The sequence below is a fragment of the Phyllostomus discolor genome, chromosome 9 (genome assembly GCF_004126475.2).
Source record: "Phyllostomus discolor isolate MPI-MPIP mPhyDis1 chromosome 9, mPhyDis1.pri.v3, whole genome shotgun sequence".
Classification (NCBI taxonomy): domain Eukaryota; kingdom Metazoa; phylum Chordata; class Mammalia; order Chiroptera; family Phyllostomidae; genus Phyllostomus; species Phyllostomus discolor.
In genome coordinates, this window is record NC_040911.2 from 42,971,800 (window position 1) to 42,994,767 (window position 22,968).

General features: G+C 37.2%; 1 protein-coding gene across 4 annotated transcripts in view; it reads right to left on the reverse strand.

Annotated features, from left to right (window-relative positions):
• MYOM1 (myomesin 1) overlaps positions 1-22,968 on the reverse strand; it is a 142,026-nt gene that overhangs the window by 30,801 nt on the left and 88,257 nt on the right. For all 4 annotated transcript variants that reach the window (XM_028524763.2, XM_036009254.1, XM_036009255.1 and 1 more), the window contains one exon: positions 18,608-18,722. In XM_028524763.2, the coding sequence (XP_028380564.2) occupies positions 18,608-18,722 (115 nt within the window). The remainder of the gene's footprint in view (positions 1-18,607; positions 18,723-22,968) is intronic.

The window sequence follows — 22,968 nt, forward strand, 5'->3', positions numbered from 1 at the left end:
TGATTTTATTTTTTTAACAATTTTTAATTTTTTAACTGTTATTGTTTTTATTCTCTTTGGATTTCTTTTTCCTCTCTTTCCTGATTTCTTGTTTTATTCCTTCCTCCTTCCTTTCCTCCAATTTTATCTCTTCTTCCTTCCTTCATCTGCCTTTTCTATTTTTACTTTTTTAAATTTTTTCTAAATACCTACAAGTGAGACAAAATCCTGGATCTGTGAAAAGACCAAAGCTGAACCCAAAGAAGGGGCATCACAACAGCTGGGACAGTGAGACAAATTTCACTCTGCTATTACAGAGAACCTGCAAGTTATTGCATATTTGTATTATTATTTTTTTCCAGCATTCCTACATCTTTTTTAATAGTGTTTTTGTATCCCTCTTCTTTTTGTATAGTCTGCTTTGCTAGGCTAGATATATTGTATGACCTGACAGCTTTCCCCTGATATCTCTTTCCATATTGTATTGCTAATCTACTGTCCTTTAACTCACCTGTGTCCCATTAGCACACTACTCAAGGTTCTGTACTCCCTATTCTTGTTACCCAGATCTCATAGATTCTGTCATATGATTGTTGCCATAATATTATTGTAAATAACTACTGTTCCATGCAATTGTAATTACTTCACAACACCCCCCCCCCCCCAGATCTTAGCCCATTTCAAAGTTTCCTGAACTCTATTACTGTAGTGGTTAACTCTATTCTCTCACACACTACACCTATTTACTATCCTTTACTCTCACCTTCCCTCAGAATCTGACCTCCCACAACCTCCCTGCTTTATAGATCCAACTCACAATCCTCCCTTCCTCAACAAGAGTCTTCTTTCCATCCTTTCTAAAAATCAGCTAGCTGGGTGGAAGATCACAGTTAACACTATACATAGTCAAAGGATCTCCTATCTCTTCCCTACTTGCTACTACTGTAAATATCATAGAATTCTCTGTTGCTGTCTTAAACCACTTTGCCTTCCCCCTCCAACTGATGACAAAAAAGAATAGGTGGAGGAGGTGAACACCAGGATACCCACTGGAAGAGGAAACCCAACAACAAAGGAACCACTAACAGATAACAGCAGAAGAAGGTGAAGGAGGGGGTAGTAACCACACAAACCTCAATCCAGGACCTATCTGGAAATACAACTAAACAGTAGAGACAGTACCCAATACAAACGACTGAACAAGAATTCTTTAAACCTTATACACACAGAAGAACCAGCTTCAACACAACCTTCCCTCACCAGCACAACAAAATACAGGAGGTGGTGGACAGAGTGACCCTCATTTAACCAGCTGGTGGGAAGGAACCACCAAAGAAAGACTCAACAACAATCAAAACCCAAAGGCAAACACAAAGCCAACTTAAATGACAGCCCAAGACCAGTGAGATTGGGAGATCAAGGAAACAGCACCACTGAAATTCACTGGTATTCTACTAAAGAAGTTCACACCACAAACCCAGGGAGCCAGAACAGATCAATTTAAGAAGCTGAGGTGAACAAGCAGAGTCTCACAAACAATGGGAAGACAAAGAAACAATCCTCAAATGAAAGGAAAGGAGGAAGCCTCAGAAAGAATGCTAAGTGAAATAGAGGCAATTCAACTATCAGATATTGAGTTCAAAGCAATGATTGTCAGGAAGCTCAATGAGCTCACAATGAGCTACCAGAAACTACAGGGAAGCTACAATGAACTCACTGAAAACTACATCAACATGAAAAAGGAAATAGAAACTCTCAACAAAGGCCAAGAGGAAATGAAGAATACAATTTCTGAACTGAAGAACACAGTAGAAGGAATGAAAAGCAGGATTGATGAAGCAGAAAATTGGATCAGCCAGATAGAGGACAAAGTAGAAGAAAAAAACCAGAAAGAGCAATAAAGGGAAAAGAGGCTCAGAAAGAATGAAGAGGGATTAAGAGAAATGCAAGACAATATGAAACGTAATAATATCCATATAATAGGGATACCAGAAGGAAAAGAAGAAGAGCAAGGGATAGAAAATCTATTTGAAAAAGTAATGATGGAAAACTTCCCTAATTTGATGAGAGAAAAAGTCACAGAAATCCAGGAAACACAGAGAGTCCCAATCAAGAGGAACCCAAAGAGGCCCACCTCAAGACACATCATAATTAAAATGGCAAAATTTCAAGACAAAGAGAGAATACTAAAGGCAGCAAGGCAAAAACAGGAAGTAACATACATGGGAACCCCAATAAGGCTAACAGCTGACTTCTCAATGGAAACACTCCAAGCCAGAAGAGAATGGCAAGAAATATTCCAAGTAATGAGAACCAGAGGTCTACAACCAAGGCTACTTTACCCAGCAAGGCTCTCAATCAAGATAGAAAGCCAAATAAGAAGCTTCTCAGACAAAAGAAGTCTAAAAGAATACACCTCCACTAAACCAGCTCTGCAAGAGATGCTAAAGGGACTGCTTTGAGGAAAGAAAGGAAAAGAGAGAGAGAGAGAGGAACACACGTACATAAAAGGCAATGAATAAGTACCTATCAATAATAACCTTAAACGTAAATGGACTAAATGCTCCAATCAAAAGACATAGAATAGCTGATTGGATAAGAAAACATGACCCACACATATGCTGCCTACAAGAGACCCACCTCAGGATAAAAGATGTGCACAGGCTGAAAGTGAAGGGCTGGAAACAAATTTTCCAAGCAAATGGACGGGAAAAAAAAAGCCAGGGTAGCAATACTCATATCTGACAAAATAGACTTCCAAAAAAGGACCATAAAGAGAGATCCAGAAGGTCATTTCATAATACTCAAGGGAAGAATCCACCAAGAAGACATAAATATTGTAAATATATATGCACCCAACATAGGAGCACCCAAGTACATAAAGAAAATCTTAGAGGACTTCAACAAAGATATTGACAGCAACACAATTATTGTGGGGGATTTTTAACTGTCACTATCACTATTTTGACCCACTATCAAAAATGGATAGATCTTCCAAACAAAATATCAACAAAGATATTGTGGCATTGAACAATACCCTAGATGAAATGGGCTTTACTGATATATACAGAACCCTCCATCCCAAAGAAGCTAAATACACATTCTTTTCAAATGTACATGAAACATTTTCAAAGATTGACCACATGATAGGACACAAAACAAGCCTCAACAATTTCAAAAAAATTGAAATCCTACCAAGCATTTTCTCGGATCACAAGGGACTGAAGCTAGAAACCAAGCCCAAGGAAAAAAACCCAAAACACTCAAAATCATGGAGATTAAATAGCATGCTATTAAACAATGAATGGGTCAAGAATGATATTAGGGAAGAAATCAAAAGATTTCTGGAAACAAATGAAAACAAACTGACAACAACCCACATAAACAACATAAAGCTTATGGGACACAGCCAAGGCAGTCCTGAGAGGGAAGTTCATAGCGATACAGGCCCACCTAAAAAAGTTAGAAATATTTCAAACAAACAACCTAACCCTACGTCTACAAGAACACAAGGAACAACAACAAAGACAGCCCAGAGCAAGCAGAAGGAAGGACATAACCAAGATCAGAGCAGAATTAAATGACATAGAGACTAAAAGCACAATTCTAAGGATCAATGAATCCAAGAGCTGGTTCTTTGAAAAGATAAACAAAATCGATAAGCTTTTAAGCAGACTCATCAAGAAAAAAAGAGAGAAAACCCAAATAAACACAATCAGAAATGAAAGAGGAGAGATTACAACTGACACCACAGAAATACAAAGGATTGTAAGAAATTACTACGAGGAACTGTATGCCAAGAAATTTGAAAACCTAGATGAAATGGAAAAATTCCTAGAAAAATATAATCTTCCAAAACTCAATGGAAAAGAAGCAGAAAGTCTGAACAAACCAATAACAGCAAAAGAAATGGAAGAAGTAGTAAAAAAACTCCCAACACACAAAAGCCCTGGACCAGATGGCTTCACAGGAGAATTCTACAAAGCATTTAAGGAAGAGCTAATCCCTATCCTTCACAGACTATTCCAAAAAATCCAAAAAGATGGGAGTCTCCCAAACTCTTTTTATGAGGCCAACATCACCCTAATTGCAAAACCAGATAAAGACACACAAAGAAAGAAAACTTCAGGCCAATATTGCTGATGAACATTGATGCTAAAATCCTCAACAAAATACTGGCAAACTGCATCCAACAGTACATTAAAAAGATCACACACCATGTCCAAGTGGGATTCATCCCAGGGATGCAAGGGTGGTACAATATTCGCAAATCAGTAAATGTAATACATCACATAAACAAAAGCAAAGACAAAAACCACATGATCATATCAATAGATGCAGAAAAAGCATTTGATAAGGTACAGCACCCATTTATGATAAAAACACTCAGCAAAGTGGGAATAGAGGGAGCATTCCTCAACATAATAAAGTCCATATATGAGAGACCTACAGCCAACATCATCCTCAATGGGCAAAAATTAAAATCTTTTCCACTAAGATCAGGAACAAGGCAAGGATGTCCACTTTCACCACTTCTATTCAATATAGTACTCGAAATTTTAGCCACAGCCATCAGACAAGAAAAAGACATAAAAGGCATCCAAATCAGAAAGGAGGAAACAAAACTGTCACTGTTTGCAGATGACATGATAGTGTACATGGAAAATCCCATAGACTTCACCAAAAAACTGCTTGACCTAATCAATGAATTTGGCAAAACAGCGGGATACAAAGTCAATATCCAGAAATCAAAGGCATTTCTGTACACCAACAATGAAACAGCAGAAGCAGAAATCAAGGGAAAAATCCCATTTGAAATAGCAAAAAGAAAAATAAAATACCTAGGAATAAACCTAACCAAAGAGGTAAAAGGCCTGTATTCAGAAAACTACATAACACTCAGGAAAGAAATCAAGGAAGACGCAAACAAATGGAAACATATACTGTGTTCATGGATTGGAAGAATTAATATCATCAAAATGTCCATACTACCAAAAGCAATTTACACATTCAATGCAATACCTATTAAAGTACCAATAGCTTATTTCACAGACATAGAACAAACACTTCAAAAATTTATATGGAACCATAAACGACCCCGAATAGCTGCTGCAATTTTGAGAAAGAAGAGTAAAGTAGGAGGGATCACAATACCTGACACTAAACTATACTACAAGGCCACTGTAATCAAAACAGCCTAGTACTGGCATAAAAACAGGGACAAAGGCCAATGGAACAGAAACAGAGAGCCCAGAAATAAACCCAAGTCTCTATGGTCAATTAATATTTGACAAAGAAGACAGCAACAAAAATGTAATGAAAATAGCCTCTTCAACAAATGGTGTTGAGAGAACTGGACAGCCACGTGCAAAAAAAAATGAAACTCGAGCACCAACTTACACTTTATACAAAAATAAATTCAAGGTGGATAAAAGACTTAAATATAAACCGTGACACCATTAAAGTCCTAGAAGAGGACGTAGGGAGGAAAATCTCACATATTTCACGTAGAAACGTTTTTACTGACTTGTCCCCTAGAGCAAGGGACATAAAGGAAAGAATAAACAAATGGGATCTTATCAAAATAAAAAGCTTTTGCACAGCTAAAGAAAACAGTATCAAAATAAAAAGAGAACCAACTGTATGGGAAAACATATTTGCCAATGATACCTCAGACAAGGGTTGAATCTCCAAAATATATAAAGAACTTACAAGACTGCACTCTAAGAAGACAAGGAATCCAATTAAAAAGTGGGCAAAGGACTTGAACAGACACTTCTCCAAGGAGGACATACAGAAAATCCAAAGACACATGAAACAATGTTCAATATCGCTAGCTATCAGAGAGATGCAAATTAAAACCACAATGAGATACCACTTCACACCAGTCAGAATGGCCATCATAGACAAAGCAACAAACAACAAGTGTTGGCGAGGTTGTGGAGAAAAGGGGACCCTAGTGCACTGTTGGTGGGACTGCAGACTGGTACAACCACTATGGAAAGCAGTATGGAACTTCCTCAGAAAACTAAAAATGGATCTGCCTTTTGACCCAGCAATTCCACTGCTGGGACTATATCCTAAGAACAATAAAATACCAATACAAAAGAACCTTTGCACACTGATGTTCATAGCAGCACAATTTACAATAGCTAGATGCTGGAAGCAACCAAGATGCCCATCAGTAAATGAATGGATCAAAAAACTGTGGTACATTTACACAATGGAATTCTATGCAGCAGAAAGAAAGAAGGAGCTCCTACCCTTTGCAACAGATTGGGTGGAGCTGGAAAACATTATGCTAAGCGAAACAAGCCAGGAAGTGAAAGACAAATACCATATGATCTCACCTTTAACAGGAACCTAAACAACAAAACAAAGAAACAAGCAAAATATAACCAAAGACACTGAAATAGGGGACAGAATGACAGTGACAAGAGGAGAGAGAGACAGAATTTCAGGGGAGAATGTAAAGGGCTTACAGGAATAAATTTAAAGGACACAGGGACAAGAACTAGGGGGAGGGTGATAATGGGAGGGAAGTGGGGAGGGTTGGGTGGGTGGGCTGGAATGGGAGTAAAAGGGAGAAAACTGTACTTGAACAATGATTAAAAAAAAGAAAAAGAAAACCAAAAGGAAATTGAAGGGGAAAAAGTGGAGATGCTAAGAATGTCCTATATTTACATGCTCAAATTTTGTAAGTCATTTAAGAATAGAGAAATATATTAAAGCTTGTTTTGCTGATCAGGCAATCATAAATTAATCCAAAGAGGCTTCTCAGGATGGGAACAACAGCAACCTAGAAATGTCTTTTAGTGAACTGTATGGGAAGTTAAATGTAAAGAGATCTATGTTTCAAGAAGATTGGCCTTTAGATTTTAAAAGAAAACAGTTCTGTTAATATTTTGAGTTCCTTTATTTATGAGAGTAATAACAAATTGCAACTACATGTAATATAGCAATTCAAAGAGAGTTTGACAGCAGATAAAATGTTCACGTCTACATCAGTAAAATGCTCTTCTTAAACTGAAAGGTAAAATACTTATCTTAAATTGACATGTATTCAATTACCAGTTCAAACTTGGTTTGTTTCCATGTATTAGGAAAAATATATTATATTTGATCTCAAAAAGGTGTAGCTTTATTTTTTAAAAGAGCACATTTTTTTCCCCAAAAGATGCAATACTTCCCAAGGGATTGAAGTTTTTCTCTTTAGATTATACCATAAGAAGCCAGCATCCTGGCCTACTGCCCAGTAAAACTTGTGAGGGGAAAAAACTGCAAAATTTTATTCAGGGGAAGCGAAAAGAACATGAGTGCCCAAAGAATGAGCAGTGACACAAGGGCTTTGGTTCCTAACCCTGGCAGTTGATCTAATTTGTGTCCTTAGTCATAGCAGTGAGTGCTTCAATTATAAATTGAGTTTTAACACATAGGAAGTGTAGAGAACACTAATTCCAGGAGATTTTAACATTACTTCTTAAAAAAACAGGGCTATTTTCATATTTGGCTATATGGATAAAAGGAAATAAAGATAGATTAAAAATTCATTGTTTCTTAAGTGAAATGTCTACATATATTACTTTTAAGGGGTTGTGTCTACTCCATTAGAAGTTGCTCACCATATTTTATTTCTATTCCTAGTAACACATGACTAATCCTCACAAGCCACTGTTGTATAACAATAGAAAAGAAGTACTCTAATTAAAACTTAAGGAAAGACTAACACCTAAGCATGCTGAGGATTAGAGAGTGTTATATTACATAGTTAGCATGAATGAGTCACAGGGAGAATATAAATCAGAAATTTTCTGTATATCTGTATTGGTATGAAGAGGAAAACCAGCGCCGGACATTAACTGAACTTTCTTGCTACGTGTATAATATCTATTTTGAAGACATGGCAGTTCATATTAATCATTCATTGCTTATCTATAATCCTTTTTATTTTTTCTGCAGGTTTTTAACTTATATTTTATTGATTATACTATTGCAATTGTCCTGATTGTTTCCCTTTTTCCCCTCCACCCAGCACCCCATACTGTGTCAGGCAATCCCCCCACTATTGTTCATGTCCATGGGTCATGCATATAAGTCCTTTGGCTACTCCATTTCCTATACTGTACTTTACATTCCCATGGGTGTTCTGGAACTACCTATTTGTACTTCTTAATCCCCTCACATCTTCATCCATTGCCCCACACCCCACTCCCATCTAGCAACCATCAAAATGCCCTCTGTATCCATGATTCTGTCTCTGTTCTTTTTGTTTGCTTAGGTTGTTTTTTACAGTCAATTGTTGATAGACATGTAGTTTTGCCATTTTATTATCCATAGTTTTGATCTACTTCTTTTTCTTGAATAAGTCCCTTTAACATTTCAGATAATAACTGTTTGGTGATGATAAACTCCTTTAGGATTTTCTTGTCTGGGAAGCTCTATCTCTGTCCTTCAATTCTAAATGATAGTTTTGCTGGCTAGAGTAATCTTGGCTATAGGTCTCTGCATTTGATGACTTTGTATATTTCTGCCAAACCCCACCAACCTGCAAAGTTTCTTTTGAGAACTTAGATGACAGTCTTATGGGAACTCCACTGTAGGTAACCAACTTCTTTTCTCTTGCTGCTTTTAAGATCCTCTCTTTATCTTTAATCTTTGGGATTTTAATTATGATGCATCTTGGAGTGGGCCTCTTTGCATCCACCTTGTTTGGGACTCTCGGTACTTTCTGAAACTGCATGTCTACTTCCTTCACCAAATTAGGGAGGTTTTCTTTCATTATTTTTTCAAATAGATTTCCAATTTACTGCTCTTACTTTTCTCCCCGTGGCATCCCTAGGATGCAAATGTTGAACCTCTTGAAGGTGCCACAGAGGCTATTTGTACTATCCTCATTTTTTAAATTCTTTTTTCTTCTTATTGTTCTGGTTGGTTGTTTTTTGCTTCCTTATGTTTCAAATCATTGATTTGATTCTTGGCTTCATTCATTCTTCTACAGTTTATTTCCCTGTAAATTGTTCTTTATTTCAATTAGTCAATCCTTTTTTTCTGACTGGATCTTTTTATGCTGTTGAGGTCCTTGCTAAGTTTGTCGAGTATCCTTATAACCAGTGTTTTGAGCTCTGCATCTGATAGATGGCTTATTTCTATTTCATTTAGCTCTTTTTCTGGAGTTTTCATCTATTCTTTCATTTGGGCCATGTTTCTTTGTCTCCTCATTTTGCCAGCCTCCCTGTGTTTGTTTCTATGTATTAGATAGAGCTGCTTTGATTCTTTGTCTTGGAAGTGTAGTCTAACATAGTAGGTGTCCTATAGGGTCCAGTGACACAGCCTCCTTTATCACCCAAGCTGAGTACTTAAGGTGTGCACTTTGTGTAGGTTTAGTATACCCTACTTTTATAGTTGAGTTTTGGTTACTGCTAGCAGATAAGTGGGAGGGATTTACCCAGGCCAGTCACCTGCAAGGATTGGCTGTGACCACTTACCACTGCCCTCCGCCATTGGTGGAGGATCAGCTGTGCAGGGGCAGGGTGGTGGTGCTCCAACATGGTCTGTAGCTGCCCACTAGGTGCACTGGCCCTGGGGTTTCCTGAGTAGTGCAGGCCAAGGTCAGCCTCCACCTGTATTTTGCCTGGGTCCACTTTGCCTGAGCTATAAAGCAACCTGAGATGGCTGCTACTTGTGCTGGGCTTGAAGATTCCCAGGCAAAGCCAAGCCATGAATCTGGGCTGGCTGCTGCTAGCTCCAGGACTGGGGCTCACTGAGGCCAGCTGTTGCTTGTTGGAGAAGATTTAGGAAGTTGTCTGTTTTTATTTTTAAAAAATTTTATTTATTTATTTTTTAGAGGGAGAGAAAGGGAGGGAGAAATAGATAGAGAAAGATCCATGTGTGAGAGAAACATTAATTGGTTGCCTCTCACACACCCACAACTGGAGACCTGGCCTGAAACTCAGGCATGTGCTCTGACCGGGAAATGAACTCATAACTGTGGGTTTGTGGGACTATGGCCAACCCACTGAGCAACATTAGTCAGAGCTGTAATTCCTTTTAAAAGGAAGTGAATCATCCATATGTTTACTATATATTATAAATTATATTATATTTATTAATTATATTAATTATATTATGTTATATTATACAGAACAAATATTGCTTAGGTTAAGAACTGAAAGACTATGAACAATATAATTAGCTTAGTCTTTCTCTCAGTTCCATGGATAACCTTTGTTTTCTAAGACCTCACCCAGCTGGAATCTTGCCTAAAATCAAGAAGTAAGCAAAACAAGTCTCTAAGAGTTAGTACTGATGTGGCAAAGTCTATACGTTAGTAGTATTTCTGGAAACCCAATGGAGAACCCCATAAACTGTCACTTGGAATCTATGCTTAGCTTGAGAAGATTCTAACAGGCCTAGTTGGTTGGTTCTCTCAGTAGATTAAACCCTAAAATGAGGCAAGAAAGAGGCTACTATCAGCAGGCACACTGAGAGTAAGGAAAATGACAGCAAGAGAGGGGTAGAAAACTAAAAAGTAGGCCCAAAGACATTATCTCACAGAGGTACAAATGGCTCCTCACCCCATGAGACATCATAGTACTTATTTATTTAACTATTTATTTTTTATTAAAATTTTTTTTTTAAATCCTCACCCAAGGATATATTTGTTAAATTTTAGGAAGAGGGGAAGGGATAGAGAAGGAGAGAAACCTGGATGTGAGAAATATTGGTGGGCTGCCTCTTCTACATGCCCTGAATGGGAATCAAATTCTCAACCTAGGTATGTGTGCTCCCTGGGGATTAATCCCTCAACCTTTTGGTGTATGTGATGATGCTCCAACCAACCGAGCCAATTGGCAATGGCATCACTATATTTATTGTAACAATGTACAATACATAAGGTTGACTCTAATGGCTCTGAGTCAAACAAAAAAAGCTAAATAAGATTAAATACATTGCATCCAATAAGGTTGAAAAGTATGCTCTGAAGTGTGTAGTCTATTTTATTAGAATTTTCATCAAAAAGTCTTAAAATGATGCTTCAGCAGTAAATTCTGAAGTAAATAGAACTGAGTATTTAACACATAATTTCTGCAGGTTTCTAAATGACCAAATTTGGTCTGAAACCTATGTAACTTGAAGAACAGAAAACCTCTACTTAGCTGCTGTCTCAATTGCCTAGTTACTAAAAGAATATAGAGCTGTCTTATTCAATTATTCTACAAAATTAATTTTTGTAAAGTAATTAGACATATTTTATAAATATACTAAGTGAAACAAAAAATGTTAATTTTAAAATCCCAGGCAGTATATGTGTTTCCACCTAAACCTATGAATTTGTAATTTAAAAATAAGTAATTTCTTTTGCTTTTTTCTTTTGTTGATTATGTTCCAGTTAAAGGTGAGATCATACGGTATTTGCTCCTAACCAGAGTCATCAAAAATAAGAACAATCTAACAATAGCCAGAGGAGAAGGGGGAGGGGACAGTGGGGAGAAGGGTTTTCAGGAACTATTATAAAGGACACATGGACAAAACCAAGGGGGAGAGTGGAAGCAAGGGAGGGAGGTGGGTTTCGAGGGGGTGGGGAGAAAATACAGACAACTGTAATTGAACAACAATAAAATAATTTAAAAAAATAAAATGTTAAAAAAATAAAAATAAGTAATTTCCAGAAAAGACAAAAGACACGGGGATTGGATATAATGTCAACTAGTATAAATGAGACTTTTTCTCATCTGTGAAGCTTTTCTTGATTGATCATGTCAAATCAGCACATGGCAGACAATATCGATAGTGGATGGGAAAGAGAGGCATGAACATTTCTTCAATTTATGCACACATAATTGTGGCTATGATGAGTGCTATTGGTTGATTTATTTAAAGAAAGTGACACAATAAAAAATAATTAAAACTACATCTGACACTTCCGTTTTAAAAATCAAACACTTAAGATGAATTTTTTATTAGATTTTAATTTTTCAAAAAGTTGCACTGGTTGTTTATTTTGAGAACAGTGTTAAATTTTACAAGGTCAGGAATTTTTTTCTTCCATATTTTTCATACATATTTATATGTGCCAGTGGCTGGATTGAAAAAACAGATTTAAAAGAAAAATGCCAGTTTAGATTTACAATATTTATTTTATTAGAACTTGTATTAAAGCTTAAAGCTTAAGTGTAACACCAATATTTTGATGAACAGCTAAAATAAAATAAAAGTAGCCATGGAGAAAATATTCTAGGCAGAGTGGGTTTTCTACTTGATTTTATACTCGGAAGACAAAGTTGGATCTCCTTTCTGACAAATTAATTACTCTGTCAACTGACTGAAAGCATCCTTTAGAACCTCAAGATTCTGAGAAATCAAGTTTATTGAAAATAATTTAAATATTAGTTATTTAAGTATATTTCTTGAACTCTAACAATTCTCATTAGAAAATAATGTTTAGTCAAAATAACTTAATGCTATGTTGTAAAGAAAGAATGCAGTTTAAACAATATCACTGTGTAAATATGACAGGATTATTGCCTTAAAATGATCAGCACAACAAGCTTATTGCCTGTTTGTCACATGAATTACAATGCGGATGCTATCAGACTCTTTTTTTTAGAAAGGATTTCATCTATTTATTTTCAGAGAGAGGGTAAAGGAGGGACAAAGATAGGAAGAGAACATCGATTCATTGTCCCAACTGGGGACCTGGCTTGCAACCCAGGCATTTGCCCTGACCAGGAATCAAACCTGCCACTTTTTGGTTCACAGGGTTGGCACTCAACTCACTGAGCCATGCCAACCAGGGTACTCTTTCAATAGGCTGTTCAAATTTGAAGAGTTCTGTTATTGTTAAGTTTTAATTAATTTGTTAACAATAGTTCTTTGAATAAAGGTGTTTTAAAGTGTGACTTAGTAGATTAAGTATTTTACAAATGGGAAATTGAAGTTGCATTTGCAAAAAAAAAATAAAAATAGAGAGAGAGAGAGACTTCCTGCATTCTGGGTTTACAAATAGAGAAAAAGGTGTTTTAGGAAAAACCTTGAAAATATTTGGGATGACAAAGAAGAAGTGAGAGAAGTTTAAAACTGAAAAAAATCTCTTGGAAAATTCCAAAGTATACAAAACAATTTAAAAATGAACTCAGAGACTTTTGTATGTGAAATGGAAGAACATGTTGGAATGTAGATTACTCTTTGCATAATAAAGGCAGTATACATATTAGTGATCTGGGAGGGCCAGTTTCTCCACATATTAAAATCTCAGAAAAATTAATAGTGGAATTCCTTAAGTAAAGGGGCTTGGAATACACAGTGTGCAAAAAATTGTGTTGCAATTTTTAAGAAGATATATGACGTGCAAATGAATGGTTCTTTTTATAAATGCTGTAGAAAAAACAAGAGCAACATAAATCACAGCCTTTCTGTGGGCCTCAGCCTAACCCTTACGACAATACCTGTGGAGACGAACCTGGTGCAGGCTCAGAGTGAGAAAGGTGTAGCTACAGGACCCTCAAATTTTCTTTTTAGAATGTCCCGTGGTCTGAGTTTTTGCGAAACACTGAGCAGCTGTCAATTCATGGCTGAACTCACACATGCTCTAAAACTGATCAATGTGTGATTGAAATGGTTCACATGCTTAACAGGCAGGCAGTAGCTATTAATGGTCCCCGTCAAAGTAAAGGAATCCCTGTGGATATTCTCACTGGATGAAAGGCCATCCCACTTCTCCACAGAGCTGAGCTGGAAAAGTAGACCAAAATTTGTCAAGACTTAGATTTTCTCAAAAAGCAGCCTTCAAATCGGCTCAAGAACATGAAGAATTCAGTTAAGAACACAGGAGATTTGACTATAGAAAATGAAAAAGAATATTTTGGTTTGAAAAGGATTTGAGAAGAGCTGTTTCTAGTCAGCTGCCCAATCCTAAATAAATCCTTAATGTGGATACAGATGGATAGTGTGTGGAGTGGCTTTTTTTTTTTTTTAAGATTTTATTTATTTATTTTTTCTAGGGAGGGAAGGGAGGGAGACAGAGAGAGAGAGAGAGAGAGAGGAGAAACATTAATGTGCGGTTGCTGGGGGTTATGGCCTGCAATCCAGGAATGTACCCTGGCTGGGAATCGAACCTGGGACACTTTGGTTCCCAGCCCGCGCTCAATGGAGTGGCTTTTTAATGGCCCCTCTAGGTTTGCCATTACCCAGGGTGAAAATAAACTTTTGGAAACTAATCCTGTCTTATTTTTACCTCCTCTCTTAAAAAAAAAGGTTAAAAAAATAAAATGAAAAAGCTAAAATAAAAATCACAGAAAACTGTTTATCTTCCCATACATTTCATAATCTGATATGAGAATTCTTTCTCATATACTTTAGTCTTTTACATCAGCATTAATAGGTCAGTTTTATGAGCTTTTAAATTTTGTTTCAATTACACTTGATATGCAATATTGTATTAGTTTCAGGTGTACACCCCAGTGATTAGACATTTATAAAACTTACTAAGTGATCACCCTGGTAAGTGTAGTACCCACATGGCACCATACACAGTTGTTACAATATTATTGACTCTGTTCCCTATGCTGTACTTTACGTCCCCATGGTGGTTTTGTAACTGCTAATTTATACTTTGTAATCCCCTCACCTTTTTCATTCAGCACCAGAATCCCCTTCCCATCTGGCAACCATCACTTTGTATCTAAGTTTGTTTCTGTTTTGTTTGTTTTATTTTATATAAGGTTTAATTATTTAATTATTTATCTTTCTTGGTGCAAGCATGTGTGTGAGCATGTATGACGTTTAAAAAACTGGGGAGTGAGACAGAATAGAAGCAGATGGAAGTGAATTAATGTAATCAGTCACAAGAAATACCGGGCTCCCCTGCATTCAAGATGAGGACCGCTGGCTAACTCCCCACATTGGTTCCTCACTGTAGCCCCATGGATGCTTCTCTCTAGCTCACCCTTCATAAGCAGGGTGTTCACCACGAGGTTTCTAGAGTTAAGTGATAATGCTGTGGCTTCAAAACAGACTTTCACTTACTGGCTACAACATGGTAGTCATTATTTTTTTTCATTTAATAAATGACTACTACATACCAGGTACCAGGTTCTCAATGCATATAGAGAAAAGACAGCTCCTATTTTGAAGGAGCTCAGTCTAATACACAGTTTACAAGCTGGTGTCACACTATAATTACTCAAGGAGCTAACAAACAAACAAAAAAATGACCGAATGCCCAGGCCCAGTACTAGAGATTCTGATATAATTGGCCTGGAATGGAGAATGGAATGCAGTCAGTATTTCAGAAAGTTCTTGGCATGATTCCAATGCACAGCCAAGGTTGATAACTCCTGTTTTAATGGGCGAGAGAGATCAGATATCAAGCAAATACAAGAGCAGTTTTCTAAATTAGTTAACCTAATCTTCAATAGTGACCTTGGCTTCCTCCTTCAGAATCCTTTAACACTCCGCCGCTAGGCCACTGGGCACACATTTGCATTCTCAGCCTTACCAGGTTCTATTACTAACCAGTTTTTAGAAACTGGGTTTGGATAGTAGGTTGTCGACCCAGTTCCAAGTCATTGTTTTGTCTGATGCTGTGTTCTTCTAATCTGCCTTGTTCCAGATGACCGAGTCCTAACTTCCAGTAACCCAGTTCTTGCTTGGGACTCTGCCTTGCATCTGGGTTCTTTTGCCCATCACCTGACGTCTCTGGCCCACTGATGTTTCTCTGGTAAGAACACCTGCAGCTTGTACTGTCTGTCAGTCATTTGTTGCCCTCTAGATCACCTGTGACACCTTGGCAGGTCCCTTTCTTGTCTTCTGTCTGATCTGGCTCACCTAGCCTCCAACTACATACCAGGCCTGATTCAATAAACACAGATAATGCTTGATAAATATCAACTATCAAGAATAAAAGTGACTTTTATGACCAACAAATATACACTAAATATTTTTCAATTTATACTTCTTATAGGCATTTTTAGCTAAAAGATTTCTTGGTAGAGCATGACACACTTAGTCCATTTTCCGGGTCCTCATTACCAGCAGTATTAGACTTTGTGGCAGTGGCCGAGCTATTTCTGCTGATATGTTTGCTGACATCAAAGGAAGACCAATGATCCTATCAACCTCAGTGGTTGCTTTTAACTGGAATTCAGATTACACTTGAGGTGTCCTGTTAGATATATTTGAGGTTTGCTGTTACATGACAAGCTTTATTTTCTATCAGAAATTTTAATAATGCATTCTAAAAGATGTTGTTCTGAAATAGCCCTCTGAGTTTCATGTCCCAAATCTTTAAATTGATAACATGCCTTCCACCCTCTTCTCATCCATTCTAACGTAAAATAAATACCTGGGTAAAAGTAATATATTAGTATTTAACAAAACTGATACATACAGACAACCTTAGGCTTCATATAAGTTTTTACAAGGAGTTAGAAAAACTTAATACCTAGCTTTATAGCCTATTCAGCTGTGGGAAATATTTTATGAACATCTATCTAGCTCTCATTGCACCATGTTGTAAGCTCTGGCTTTTTCACTAGATTATACGCCTAGTATACATGACAAATGTCACATGACTTTACTCCTGGTGCCCACACAGCATCTGAAGAAATACATGTTGCAAGAATAAATGTGCCTGCGGCATAGGGATCAAGTCCAAGTGTCTCCTAGGCCTTAATGCTCCTTCATGGCAAAACATTTTGATTCTGTGCAGCCCAGGATTCTTTTCTAGGCTGTGGTCCAGTGGTTCCGAAGTGGGTTACTCTGGTGCTGTTTAGTGTGTTAATGTCTGTAGCTGTTGTTCATAGTTATGTTCTAGGAATGGAATGGTCACAAAAAATGACTTTTGGCATCTTATTCCTGATCAATGAAACAAAACTCTAGCCCAGAGCTCAACAGCAGATCCTTTTGGGAAGGAAAGTCTTCATAGTGAAGACTATGTTATGTCATGCATGGTCACCTGCCATTCTGAGGCTACTGGTGAGAAAATAATAAATCAATTTAAGCTTTCTTCAGTTGATCAAACTTGGATTCTACTGCTTAAAGTGTGCTTTTAATTTACCCATGACTAGATTAAGAGTTTACGTATAGTAATTTAAATATTCTTTTTACAGTGGTAGACTCTGCAGTTGGGTCCTTTTACATGTCCATTTGCCACCTTATATTTTTTCACAGTTGGCACGTGAAGGGCCTGATTTCTATAGGAACATGTGTGCTGATATCTTTGTGTGTTACTTTTTACCTGGCATATATGTTCCTGGCATTTTTATGTTTTCTTATAACATTTTTCAAAGACAACTTATATGAGGTATGGCACTCTGGCCAGACACACCTACCACACTTTGGCATAAGAAGGTCACCTCTGTCCCACCTAGCTCTAGAGTGTAGTTATAACAGTAGTTGAAAGCAGGTTATGAAGTAATAAAATGAAGGGGATAAATAGTTCCTCAAAAGATACATTTGATGTACTTTTCATATAACATAAAATGATAGAAGAGTTTTCTGTTTACATTCTTTTCTCATCATAAAAATAGTGCTATATTACTTATCTGCTCTTTATTTCTATATGAAAATAGGGATAAATTTAAGTGAAAGTGCTTGGACTAGAATGACTCTAAATTTAAAATAACTGGTTAATATTTTTTAATCCTCTCTCATTTCCAGCACTTTCTTTTATGCAACTTTAATGAACTGAAATGTATAGCTTTGAAAAGTAACAGAGGTTACATGAGAAAACAAATTATTATATAATGCTTTGAAACTATTTGCAGTGAACACTATAAACTTTGTCCCCATAACAAAGGAAAAGACTGTCTTCCCTAGTCCAATCATGGCATCTCCTAAAGCTGGGAAGTGAGGGCTGCCTCAACTGCACACATCATTCAGTTAGGAGTGCTGTTGGTTTAATCCAGGGCTCAGCAAACTATGGTTTGTGGGCTAAGAGTGGTTTTCACATTTTTAAACAGTTGTAAAGAATAAAAAGAAGACTAATATTTCAGGGCCTGTGAAATTATTTAAAATTCAAATGTTATAATGTATATAACACATTGTATTATATAATGTATATAATGTGCACAAGAAAGTTGTATGGGAACATAGCCATGCTCACTAGTTTATGTATTGTCTATGGCTGATTTTGTGTCATAGTTGAATTTTGCAACAAGAACATATGGCCATAGACACAAAAATATTTACTGCCTGGCCCTTCACAGAAAAAGTTTGCTGACTTCTGGTTCAACATAATTTTAAAAATCTTGCTAACCACTGTTCCAGCTTTCCCTATGATTGGAAAAATATTCTTGTGGGACTTTATGGCCACAATATATCAGAAATAACATCCCAGGAATGTAGGCTTGAAACAGTCAGTCCAAGACCCATAATTTGATCAAGAACATTCCTGTTTTTAACTAAAAACCAGAATAGCCTTGGACCACTTCAAACCTGGCTCACCCCTGTCCTGAGGCTCCTATGATATGGTAAATGATTGTCATGGCTTAAGTCATACTGATCAATTATTCAAATAGACATATAGTGATAATTTTGAAAACTAGGAAAAGCAGAGAAAGCTAGGTTGAATGTCACTTTGATATGTTACATAGATGAGATTAATTGTAATGAAAGAGCAAAGGCCCACCTGGACGAGTTTCTGCCACAACAGGCCCAGCAAGGTCAGATGGCTTGCCAACACCTGCCTGGTTGATGGCTCGGACACGGAACACATAGCTGACACCCTCCTGGAGGCCTTGCACCTGGAAGAAACAGGTATAAATGCAATGGGTGTTTTGTGTCATTTAAACAGAAGTGCTCTTCCGCTGTAATAATGATTTCCAGTTGAACATTGAACAACGAGGTTTGAACTGCATGGGTGAATTTATATGCAAATATTTTTCTTTTAAACAACTTTTTATTGAATTTATTGGGGCCACATTGTTTAATAAAACTATATAGGCTGCAGGTGTATAATTCTATAATATATCATCTGTGTGTTGTATTGTGTGTTCACCGTGTGAAGTCAATCTTTTCCTGTCACCAGTCATTCCCTCTTTATCCTCTTTGACTTCCCTCCACCCCCTTTTCCCTCTGGTAATCACCAAACTGTTGCCTGTTTCTATGAGGGTTTTTGTTTGTTTATTTGTTTTGCTTAATCCCTTCACCTTTTTCACCCAGCCCCTCATTCCTCCTCCCCTCTGACAGCTGACAGTCTGCTTTCTTTATCTGCGAGTTTATTTCTATTTTTTTATTTTGCTCATTAGATTCCACATATAAGTAAAATCATATGGTATTTGTCTTTCTTTGACTTATTTCACACAGCATAACACTCTCGAGGTCGATCCAGGCTGTCACAAAAGATAAGATTCCCCTCTTTTTTATAGCTGAGTAGTATTCCATTGTGTAAATGCACCCCTGCTTTTTTGTCCACTCACCTATTGATAGGCACTTGGGCTGCTTCCAAATCTTGGCTATCATAAATAATGCTGCAATGAATGTAGGGGTGTATACATTCTTTTGAATTAGTGTTTTGGGTTTCTTTAGATACTTTCCTAAAAGTGTAATCACTGGGTCATAAGGCAGTTCTATTTTAATTTTTTGAGGAAACTCCGTACTGTTTTCCGCAGTGGCTGCACCAATCTGCATTCCCAGCAACAGTGCACTGGAGTTCTCTGTCCTCCACACCCTGGCTAACACTTGTTGCTCGTTGACTTATTGATAATAGCCCATATGACAGATGTGAGGTGATATCTCATTGTGGTTTAATTTGCATTTATCTGATGATTAGTTACGTTGAGCATCTTTTCATATGCCTAATGGCCATCTGTATTTCCTCTATGGAGACTGCCTATTCAGATCCTTTGCCTGTTTTTAATTGAACTGTTTATTTTTTTGGTGTTGAGTTTTATGACTTCTTTATGAATTTTGGATATTAACCCCTTATCAGATGTAACATTGGCAAATATGTTCTCCCATTCAGTGGGTTGTCTTTTTATTTCGTTAATGGTTTCCTTTGCTGTGTAAAAACTTATTCATTTGATGTAGTCCCATTTGTTTATTTTTCTTTGTTTCCATTGCCCGAGGAAATATGAGGAAAAACATTACTAAAAGTGATGTCAGTTTACTGCCTATGTTTTCTTTTAGAATTTTTATGGTTTTGGGCCCTACATGTAAATCTTTAATCCATTTTGAGTTTATTCTTGTGCATGGTATAAGAAGGTAAGTCTAGTTTCATTTTTTTGCACATACGTGTCCAATTTTCTCAATACCATTTTTGGAATTGGCTGTTTTTATCCCAGTGTATGTTCTTGCCTCCTTTCTCAAATATTAATTGACCATAAAGGTGTGGGTTTATTTCTGGGTTCTTTATTCTGTTCCATTGATCTATATGCCTGTTCTTGTATGAATACCATGCTGTTTTTGTTACTATGGCCTTATAATAGAGTTTAATATCAGGTAGTGTAATTCCTCCAACTTTTTTCTTGTTTCTCAAGATTGCTGAGGCTATTTGGGGTCTTCTGTGATTAAATACACACAGAGGGTACTATATACTAAATTGTTAGGTTTTTAATCTAATTCTTTAATTGTATTCTGTTTATGATGATGGAATTTCACTATGTGGTGCTAGCTTTCACTGCAGCTAATAGAGTTTTGAAGTAAATTTTGGCCTGTAAATGAAATTGACTGTAGGTACTGATTAAATACACAGAGTTTGATGTATTTAAATTTTTTGTTTAGAAATAATGTCAGGCAAGTGTGGATTCACAGAAAGGAACAGACACATTTCCTTGTTGTGATAAAAATAGACCAGCTGCCAGGTGTCTGCTGCATTTGCACCTGTCACTTAGGTAATATGTAGCTGTGAGTCAGATTTTTGCATCATGATACAGGTGGTGAATGCACATCCTAGTGTCTAGTCAGTGGGGTAACAATAACATTCTTCCACTCTTCCATTGCCACAGTGACAATGACTACTGGCTTTAAAGCAGTAGAGAAGCACAGTCTATGCACATCAATATTTCTTAGATTTTTTCCCTTCTTGTAATTTCCAAAGGAATCGCATTCCCTTGCCTTCTCCATCCATGTCATCCATACTTCTGATATTCACTCCCTTCTCACTATAGTCTCACCAGGCTGTAATTAGCAATGTAAGAGGAAAACAGTGAGCTCTGTTTGGTACAATCCTTTTGGTTCAAAGTAACACATAGTTAACTCTCTCTGGGGACCCAGAGACTTGGTGCTGAAGTGAACATGGGTGCTTTCAGGAGAAACCATGTGCTCCAGCTGCAACTGTGCTGAAGTTCTCCCCTTGGTGCAGCTACGTCTCCTATCCTCACTTATGTTTGCCAGACTAAACTTTTTAACATGTACATTTGTTTATCCATTTCAGACTTGAAATTTTTCTGAATATAAGACATCTGGAAGAGAGAATCTACATCAAATGTATATAGGGATTATAGGATATCTTTGTTTTTCTTCTTTATTCCTTTATAGTTTGAATTTTTCATCATGAGCATGTGTCAGTTTTATAATCAGAAAAATCAATAATTGTATTTTCACAATGAAAACTGGATAAACTCTAAGATAATTTCCTTATAGAAAGTTCACCTTTGCGCACACTCCACCTCAGTCTCTTTCTCCTCTCTCCCCTCGATTTGCCTTTCCTTCTTGTCTTTTTTTTAATGAGTGACATTAGCTTTTCTTTGATGTGTTTTAACTCTATTTCTTCTTGCCCACTTTTTTTTGGTGGCTCTTGGCCCTTTTTGTTTAGCTTCTCACTCTTGCTTTGCTACACCTCAGGCAGGTCCACCCTCAGGCTCGGGAGCCTGTGCCATGGCAGACTGATTTAGGGAACATCTGTCCATGAACACTTACCAGTGCCATCCACGATGGGTCTGTCCTTTATTTCACACTGGCCTTTGGGGGGTTGCATCTAGAGGCCTCCTGACTCATCTGAACAATTAAGCAGCATCCTAGGCTCCAGACTTTCCTTGACCTTTACCTGTCCCAATGAAATGTGACTTTCCTTATCTCCTCAAGGTTTTGTAAGGGGTAGAGAGCTCATTGGCATATGCTAAACTGAGTTAATGGTGTATTGGGTTTAAGGGTCATTTCTCCTAGAGGATATATTTACATTCTTTTATGGGGACTATAAATACCTTAATTCCAGAGCATAGCTGACAGATGGTATAAACCTTAGTCCATAGTGGCAGATTGGTGGGTGAGACCATTTAGACCAGGTATACTTTGAATGTCTTCCAATGCCCACCCTCCAGGCAGTGGCCTATTGTGCCAATGGATGGGGTCGCACACTGAATACAGTTTTCGGTTTTCTGTATGTCTGGTCAAGCCACACTGAATTCTGGGTAATGAGAACTATAATCATACTGCCCCCGTTTCTGAGGCCCTACTGTGGATTCAGGTTCTCTGGTTCTGCTGACAATAAAAGAAAACATTTTTTTGAGATTTCCATTTGGTACAAATGAGAGATTCAGTGGCTTTAGCAGAACAGTCTTTGGTAGATAAGGTTAGAAACCGGTTCAATTTGAACACTCTAGAGAATCTGGAAGGCAATGACATGGGTAAGGGTGAGGATAAGGTCAAGAGTTGAGTGAACCCATCCCACTGGCCTCTAAGAGCTCACATGAGCACAAGCATAAGGGAACAGATTAGGTGAGACAGGGCAAGACCCAAAAGAATCAGCAGCTAAAGGCTTGCTGGCATGAATCCTATTATAATAGGCCCTCGAATAAAAAAAAAAAAACACCTTCAAAAAAAAATTAGAGGTAGGAACAAGGTTACCTTGGAGGAATGGTAAATAAAAATGTCATAAGGCTGTGAGTAACAAAAACATGAAGTAGGTAAGTGAAGGCCAGAAGGGAAAGACAAGATAGAAGGGAACTTGTAGATATTTTCCAAAGTTAGGCTAGGAATTCAGGTTAAACACAACCAAATTGTTTTAAGTATCAGAAATGTCCCTAAACCCTAACCAGTGCCAAATGAAAT